This window comes from Mirounga leonina, unplaced genomic scaffold, assembly GCF_011800145.1.
Source record: "Mirounga leonina isolate KUSES-001 unplaced genomic scaffold, KU_Mleo_1.0 Mir_107, whole genome shotgun sequence".
NCBI classification, from domain to species: Eukaryota; Metazoa; Chordata; class Mammalia; order Carnivora; family Phocidae; genus Mirounga; species Mirounga leonina.
The window spans coordinates 5,504,189-5,513,041 of NW_023270233.1; the positions used below are offsets into that span (position 1 = coordinate 5,504,189).

The 8,853-nt window shown below is 49.9% G+C and overlaps 1 protein-coding gene across 1 annotated transcript in view; it reads left to right on the top strand.

Annotated features, from left to right (window-relative positions):
* LOC118019027 (core histone macro-H2A.2) overlaps positions 1–8,853 on the top strand; it is a 49,670-nt gene that overhangs the window by 36,126 nt on the left and 4,691 nt on the right. Inside the window, exons 4-7 of the mRNA XM_035017832.1 lie at positions 241–438; positions 1,492–1,602; positions 3,044–3,143; positions 7,987–8,076. Coding sequence (XP_034873723.1) covers positions 241–438; positions 1,492–1,602; positions 3,044–3,143; positions 7,987–8,076 — 499 coding nt within the window. The remainder of the gene's footprint in view (positions 1–240; positions 439–1,491; positions 1,603–3,043; positions 3,144–7,986; positions 8,077–8,853) is intronic.

Genomic DNA, 8,853 nt, shown 5'->3' on the forward strand with positions numbered 1-8,853 from the left:
CTCTATCCTTTCATCGTGCCTTACTCGTTTTGCTTTCTGTACGAGACCATGGGACGCCTTGCTCCCTACAGAGACACACTCTACTGGTGAAACAGGAAAGCCAATTAAACCACCCATCATGCAGTACCTCTGGGAGAGCAAAGACCAGATTTAACACTTGTTTTGCCATCAGTTAGAACTGTATGAAATCCAGAACCAGCAAGCTCTTTGCTGCCTGAGTTCACACATTTCTCTTTCTAGCTGCTAAAAGGAGTGACCATCGCCAGTGGAGGTGTCCTGCCCAGAATTCATCCCGAACTGCTGGCCAAAAAGCGAGGGACCAAAGGCAAGTCAGAAACTATCCTCTCCCCTCCCCCAGAGAAAAGGGGAAGAAAGGCGGCATCAGGCAAGAAGGGAGGCAAGAAATCCAAGGCTGCCAAGCCACGGACGTCCAAAAAGGTGAGCCTGGGTTGCCTGTGTGAGCCAGGGACTCTCAGAGAACAGGAGAAGTTTGAACGATCAGAAGATGAGGGTGTAGTGAGCATTGCTGACGGGCTGGGGACTCTCTCAGCTGGGAGAAAATGGCAAAGGGCCTCTGGGACGAGAGCTTAAACCACCAAGCAGGGTCTACTAGAGGTTTCCAAACCCAAAGCGTGGGTGGTCTTCACATTGCCAGATGCTTCCCCTGCTCCCATCAAAATCTTAAGTGAGAGATGATAGCCTGGAGCTCTTCATTTCTCTTTAGAGCTCAGCATCGCACACAAAAACGTCTCTGTCTCCCAGACTTGTGTCTCCTGTAGACAGTCCCCTGGGTCCAGCCAGTGGGATGTGGATAGCCTGATGTGCTAGGTAACCACAGCTCGGAGATGCCATTTGCAGGGTAAGACTTTCATATGCGGCCCCGTACTATAACCACTAGCCACATGTGGCTCTTTGAATTGGAATTCATTAAAACTAAATCAGATTAAAAATTCAGTTCCTTGGTTGCATTACCCACATTTCAAGTGCTCACTAGGCATAAGACATTTCCACGATCGCAGAAAGTTCTACTGGACAACGTTGCTTCAGGGGTTGTCAAATTTCCATTCCACAGACCTCCGTGATAACACAAAAGATTTGTAAGAGTCCACTCCACTGCCTCTGTGCCCCAGGGAGATCCTGGGGAGAAGGGGGGTCGAACAGTGGGCTAGGAGTGACCCTGCTTGGTTCTGATGTTTGCCATCATAAGCTGCGGGCATTGCAGAGGACAAGAATAACATATCTGTGTCCAGGTTTGAGTGAGGAATATAGGTACCTGTGAAACTCTTTAACACTCTTTCTTTTGGGCGGCACCCTTTTTTTCTCCCTCGTATTGCTGTCCCTTGCTTCCCTCCATCAAGAACAGCAGAGCAGTAACACCTAACCACTTCCTTTCACATCCAAGGTGGTGGTAGCCATAGGAAAAACTTAATAATGCCACTTGGGGCTTTTTCTGGGTTATTTCCCATCTGTCCTTCTGATTTCTACCAACAGTCCAAACCAAAGGACAGCGACAAAGAAGGAACTTCAAATTCCACCTCTGAAGATGGGCCAGGGGATGGATTCACCATTCTGTCTTCTAAGAGCCTTGTTCTAGGGCAGAAGGTAATAAAGACCACTGTAATGTGCTGTCATAAAAATGCTTTTGCACTTTTATAACCTCCTGTTTGCAAGCAACCATGCTTCCTTCATCCCTTGCTCCCCTAAAAAGACTTTCACTCTGGTCTTAAATTATTCACATTTAGACTAAAGAGCTTTGACAGGGTCTACATTGTGAGCGTCAACAAGCTCTTTAGTGCCGAGAAGTATTCATGCTGACATCGGTCAGACAAAGGTAAGGTTAGAGAACCTTCCTGGTCAGGCAAAAGAATAGCATCATTGCCGGGAACTCCCCATGCCCCACTCATTCCTGGGCCCCCCCAAAACATCCTTCACTAACTTTCTCAAACAGCTCTGGGAGGCCAGCCTGACATGGTTCGATGTGATTTATCAGAGAAAGAAAATAGAGATATATGTTTCCTGAACATCCCGGGTGTTAGAAATGAATTATTTGCCAATAATTCAGTCTGCTTGCCTTTCTAGATTGCAGAAAGAAAACAAACAGGGCTATACGTTTGAATAGTCTGCAGCAGCCCAGACAGACATGCAAATAATTCATTCCCACTAGCATAAAGTTTACGGAACAGACTATTTATCTACCATGTCAAACGGGGCTGAAGTAAGATACACACAGGAAAACAGTCAGTGAGTCTCATCTCGGGTAGCGGAATGTTTGCAGCCTGGTAATAGGACCCACCCCTACTGAAGCAAATGGGAAGAACGTGTTAGGGAAGAGCGTACATGGAGCAGGTTCCTCATTTTTCACTGATGAACACAGGGAAACAAAGAGGTGGGATTGAGGTCCCCTCTGGGGGCTGGCCACAGTTGCATGACGATTAGCTTTCTCTCCCTTACCTAGGGGAACGTGGCTGTCGTGCTCACAGGGGAGGCTATGGAAAATGCTCTGCATTCCACTCAGCTGTGAGCACCTAGGGCAGCATTTCACAAGTGTAGCCCCAAGAACGTGGTCCCCAAAAGGCAAGGTGGCCCGACGTAGGCAGGTCGGAATCCCAGGGCCCATGACGTGTCTCGAGCAAGGTCCATCGGCCGCACGCCCCTGCCCCCAGAGGTCTGGGTTGCTCCAGGAAGAATGCGGGGTGCTGAGGGGAGGGTGGAGATCCAGCCCGGGCTTCCCTCCTAGGAGAAGCTCCGACCGTGTGTCACCCCACACCAAGGGCCCAGGGCCTGGGAGACGGAGGCGCAGCTCTAGGGAAAGGAAGAAGAGGGGAGGGCCCGAGTCACAGTGAAAATCAAATCCGCTGAGCTCTGAAGAGCCCACCGAAGACCAAACACCTGGCAAACTTGACAGTCACTCAATGCCACAGCCCTATGTGTGGACATGCGCTATAAATAACTGAGAGAATTAACAAATGGGAGGTAAAATGTGAAGATTTTTTTCATTGAATCTGATCTTCCCCACCCTCTCCATCTTTCCTTCCTGACGCAGCTGTCCCTGACTCAGAGTGACATCAGCCATATTGGCTCCATGAGAGTGGAGGGCATTGTCCACCCAACCACAGCCGAAATTGACCTCAAGGAAGATATAGGTAAGGTCCTGAGACTTGGGTAGAGGTGCCAGAGAATCACCCACTGCTTGGGCAAGTCCTTCTGAAGTGGGTCATTGTCGACCAAATACCCTCTGCTGGGGGGACCGTGTCACACTCTGCATGTCACCGAACAGCATTACTAGAAAATAACGAATTTTCTTTTTAATCTGCATACATTTCTGAAATGTGTATTGAGGTGCTCTATAAAAACAGATCATTCGTGCCCACCTTGATGACTTTTCCTCTAAGTGAACAGAGCTGTGTAACGGGCACCTTGATCACGGGGCAGAACCTCCCCGGCACCCCAGAATTCCCCCTTCCTGCCCCGTCCCAGTCCCCATTCCCTCCAAGCGTCGCCCCTGTCCTGTCTGCTCACGGCACAGATGGCTGTCCTCTGCTTTGGATTTTATGTAAAAGAAATCATGCAGTGCGTCTTCTTTTGTGTCTTTTGCCCAACTTTGTACCGTGAGATCCACGCGTACTGTCGAGCGTGGCAGGAGTTGGTTCATCTTCTTGGCCGTGTAGTATTCCACCGTGGGAACATACGGCAGTGTGCCCACCATTCCACCACTGGTACCATTCGCATAGCTTCCAGTTTGGGCCACGATGATTAGTGTGGCTGTAAACATTGCTGTACGTGTTTTGGGTGAACCTCCACATTTATTTTGAGCTTAAAAATTAAGAACACCTTTGGTAAAAAGGAAACGGACACCGGGACGAAGTTGTCTGTAAGGCTATCCATTGAGTCACTTTACTGAGGGACCCTGCCACCTACCTCACGGGTAGTGGAGGGAGCTGCCCCGGGCTGGGTGGAGGAACCTGGGAGGGCAAGCTATCAAGGGCACTAGACATGATAGCACATTGGATGGTCACCATCTTATCCTTTTTTTCTAAGACAGAAGTGCCTTAAACTTGCATTGAAAAAGTAAAGTGAGCAAAGAAAGAAAGGGCTTTGTCCCTGGGGTTCCGGGCTTGTTTCGGAGGTCGGGATTTAAGGCAGATGGTAGCAGCTCAGCCTCAGGGGGCAGCACCGGGGACCCCAAGACTCTGGGCAGCCTCAGGTTTCCCCTGTGACATCAGAGGCCACTTTCTTTGCTGAAAAGGAGACAGGACAGCCTCGGGGGTGAGGGCGGGTGAACCACAATGCAGAGAAACAGGACTTCTCTTGCACACAGAAACAGTGAAAATTTCTTCTTCGTTCTTCAGACCCAGCCCCGGTCCTACCACCTGCCCTGAACCCCCCTTCCCCTCTGGAAAGATGCCCCCCACCAGTAGCCTTAGCCTTAAGCTCTGTTTTGACGTGTATCCTAGCTTCTCGAAAAAAAAACGAGTAGCAGTGTGTTACTTTATCATTTCTATAGTTGGCATTTTTATATCAGGAAAGTAATCATGATTTTTTTATTTTTTTAAATGGCAGCGGGATGATAGGGTGGAAAGAACACAGGTACTGGAGCAAAAACTCAGGCCCAGATCCCAGCAGTAAGGCTTCTGGAGTCAGGATGGGTCTGTGTCCCGGATTTTACAAATCACCTCCTAGCTGTGTGACTCTAGGCAGGTTTCTTAAGCTCTCTGAACCTCAGTTCCCTCCCCTGTAGGTGACGGTAGCAATAACGCCTGTGTTATAGGGGTGCTGTGAAGAGTAAACAGGGTCACACACAGATGAGGCCCAGCACAGGGCTGAGCTCACCAGCATTCGATAAATGCTCATCTTTTTTACCGTTGCTGTGCTGTTTAGAAGGGGTCCCTCCCGTCATGATTCCATTTTCTACGACCATCACCCAAACTAATCATTCCCTGTAGATGAGGCCCTGACTTACTCTTTTTTTTAAAAGATTGTATTTATTTACTTAGAGAGCATGCCCATGCACGTTGAGGGGTGGGGAGAGGGAGAGGGAGAGAGAGAATCCCAAGCCGACTCCACACCGAGTGTAGAGCCCAATGCAGGGCTCAATCTCACAACTCCGAGATCGCGACCTGAACCGAAATCAAGAGTCGGACACTTAACCGACTGCACCAGCCAGGCGCCCCTTTGATTTATGTGTTACTAAAGAAAAGTTCGAGCTTACACAGAAATAGCAGCAGAGACTGACAAAACCCTACCCCTCTGTTATCATAGTATCAACCCACGACCAAGGCTGCTTCGGTGCCAACCCACCCCACAGCCCCCCAGACCTCACACCGTCGAATCCGTGGATGTGTCAGAATGATAAGGGCTAGCTTTTGGACAACATCACAATACCATTATCACAACTGGAAAAAATCATGTCATCAAATACCAGTCACCGTTCAAACTTCAATCATGTCATTAATATCAACTTATTTTTTTTTAAAGATTTTATTTATTTATTTGAGAGAGAGAGAATGAGAGAGCGCAAGCACATGAGAGGGGGGAGGGTCAGAGGGAGAAGCAGACTCCCCACTGAGCAGGGAGCCCAATGCGGGACTCGATCCAGGGACTCCAGGATCATGACCTGAGCCGAAGGCAGTCGCTTTAACCAACTGAGCCCAATATCAACTTATTTTTTTAATGTGCTTGATTCGGGATCCAAATAAGTCCACATATTGCAATTGGTTGATCAGTCTCTTATAACCTATAGGTTCCTCTTTCATATCTTTTCCTCCTTTCTCTGTCTTTTTTTTTTTTTTTTTCCAATTTATTTTGTTGAGGAAGCTGGGCCGTTTGTCCTGTAGGGTTTCCCAAGTCTGGATTGTACTGACTTCATCCTCCTGATGCCGTTAAACATGTTTCTTCTCTGTTTTTCTTATAAATCGGTAGTTGGATCTAGAGTCTCAATGAGATTCAGGCTCAAATTTTTTTGGCAAGACTATTTGGTCTTGGTGATGGAATGTTCTTCCATCAGGAGGCACGTGACGCCCGGTTGTCTCTCACTGACGCTCCTTGTCTAGGCTTGTCCGTTCATTGGGGGTGGCGTGGGGTGGGGGCCGTATCCTAATTCCAGCCCTCCTTCCTTTTTTCACTGGAATGCTCCCACAGGGAGAAAGTCCCCCTCATCAACATTTCAGGTTGCGTTATTCTTGGTAGTCTTCAGGGAAGAGGGTGGGCTCGCCTTGCCCTTCACACACTCCCACTTGGCCCCTTACACCTACTTCCCCTGCTGCACGGCGTGAACAGGGCTGTCGGCTGTGGTTCCTGGCCTTCTCCGGGCTTCTGTGACCCAGCAGATCAGCACCGGCCAGGAGTCTGAGGGCCAGAAAGGAGACTTGAAGGCCCGAGATGAGCATTTCCAAATGATGTCACTGAACCCCAAGCACATTCATGAAGAGATGCCCTCACCTTCCCAACCCCAGGGGACGGTGGCTGCTGGAATAGACATGATGCACAGTAATCCGCACGCCATCCTGTGGCTCTCCAAAGACGCTTGAGTGTCCCGGTGGGGAGTGGGGAAGCCCCAGGGAAGCCCCTCAACCGAATATTAACCACCATCATAATAACTCTGAAGAGAGAGAGCTGAGACTGGCCCCAGACACCAGATCACCAAATCCATTAGAAGATGAAAACATGTGGGGGGATAGGCCTCATCCCCCACCCAAGAGTGGCAGCCGTCTAGTGTAGACACGGCGCCCATATGCCATCTCAGAGGCAAGAGGAGCCCCGGTGTGCGGACGTGGGCTTCCTGCTGGTGTCCTGCCATCCCTTGGGGGTTCCTCTTGGCCTCTGTGGAAACACGACCCCGAAATATCGAGTAGAGGATTGTCCTAACGTCAGAGACTCAAGGGATCTCCCAGCAGGAAGGTCCTTAGAGTTTAGCCTCTCAAATCTACATTTTTCTGTTGAAAACCACAGCCCAGTTTCAGGAACGCCCTTGCAGGCTGCCCTGGGCCTGTGTCTGTCCTTTGACTGCAAGCCTTACCACACACAGGTGGTGAGCTGGAGTAAGCCTCCCGAGCTCTCCACCCCGAGGTTCCTGCCGAGTCATCTGTCACCGTGGGCTTGGGGCCAGGCTTAGGACCTGGTGACAAGAGACAGGCTGCAGGGTCTGTGAGAAGGCACTGCCTTCAAATCACCAAGACACTGAATTTAGCCAACCCAGTGGGGGGACTGAACCCAGAGATCAGAACACTGGAGCCCCAATTTTTTTTAAAACTCACCTTTAGTACAGCATAGGGAATAACATAGGCAATGGTATAACGGCGCCGAACGGTCCAAGACGGTGGATCCCCTGGCGGTGAGCACAGCGTAACGTGTAGACTTGTCCGAGCACTGTGTGGTATGCCTGAAACCCATGTAACCTCGTGTGTCCACTGTACTTCCATTTTGTAAAAATCACCTTTAGGATTCATGTCTTGAGACTGCTTATGAGCACATCACTCCCTCAAAGGTCCCTTAAAAGAGTTTGCTAGAGGGGCACCTGATTGGCTCAGTCGGTTGAGCATCTGACTCTTGATTTCAGCTCAGAGGGGCACCTGATTGGCTCAGTCGGTTGAGCATCTGACTCTTGATTTCAGCTCAGGCCATGATCTCAGGGTTGTGAGATCGAGTCCTGCATCGGGTTCCAAGCTCAGTGAGGTGTCTGCTTGAGATTCTCTCTCTCCCTCTCCCTCTGCCCTTTGCCCACTTGCATGCAAGCAAGCTCTCTCTAAAATAAATAAGTAAAATCTTAAAAGAGAGAGAGTTTGCTAGAATCCGAGTCCTGTGGGACAGAAGCCTAGAGACCCCGGCCAGCAGTGACCACGGGCAACCAGGATTCCCACTGCGAAGTGTGATTCCTACTTTCTCAGTGTGGTTGAGGGGTTGGTTCTCTGGCCTACTAAAACTATGTGGAACAGTGTAGCTAATGACTTTGGAAAGGACAACAGCAATGGCTTCCCTTGTTCTCCGCAGGGAAGGCCTTGGAAAAGGCCGGCGGCAAAGAGTTCTTGGAAACAGTAAAGGAGCTTCGTAAATCCCAAGGCCCTTTGGAAGTTGCTGAAGGTAAGCGTCGCCTCGGGCCCGTGTTCCCAACACAGCCTCACCCCCCTCCCCGCCAGCGTCACTCGCTTCATGCAGTGTGCCGAGCAAAATACACCGCAGCCTAGATGAGACCCACCTGTGCTTCTCCCAGAGAACTTGAGCAGGACTTTGTATACCAATTCACACACCCTGGGGATGACAAAGTGTCTGGGTAGTTCAAGTCAGTTTGCACACGATCAGCCAGAGATAAAGCTATTGGGTAACTTACACTCATCATGGGATTCCACCATCACCACTGCCGGGATCCGGAGCGCTCCTGTCACCTCCGGTGAACACCCCTCCCTCCTCCCCCCGCCCCTGGCCACCACCAGTCCGCCTTCTGCCTCTGTGGATTTGTCTGGTCAGGACATTGCACGTAAGCAGAATCCTAGGCTTTGTGACCTTTGGTGCCTGGCTTCCTTCACTTCGTATAATCATTTCAAGGTCCATCCATGTTGTAGATGCCTTAGTGCTTCATTCCTTTTGATGGCTAATAGTCCATTTTGTTCGTGCATTCACCAGTGGGGTTGTTTCCACCTTGGGCTATTGCGAATAGAGTGGCTATGAATATTTGTGCATAAGTTTTTCAAGGCTTTTTTTTTTTTTAAGATTTTATTTACTTGACAGAGAGAGGCACAGCAAGAGAGGGAACACAAGCAGGTGGAGTGGGAGAGGGAGAAGCAGGCCTCCCGCGGAGCAGGGAGCCCGATGTGGGGCTCGATCCCAGGACCCTGGGACCATGACCTGAGCCGAAGGCAG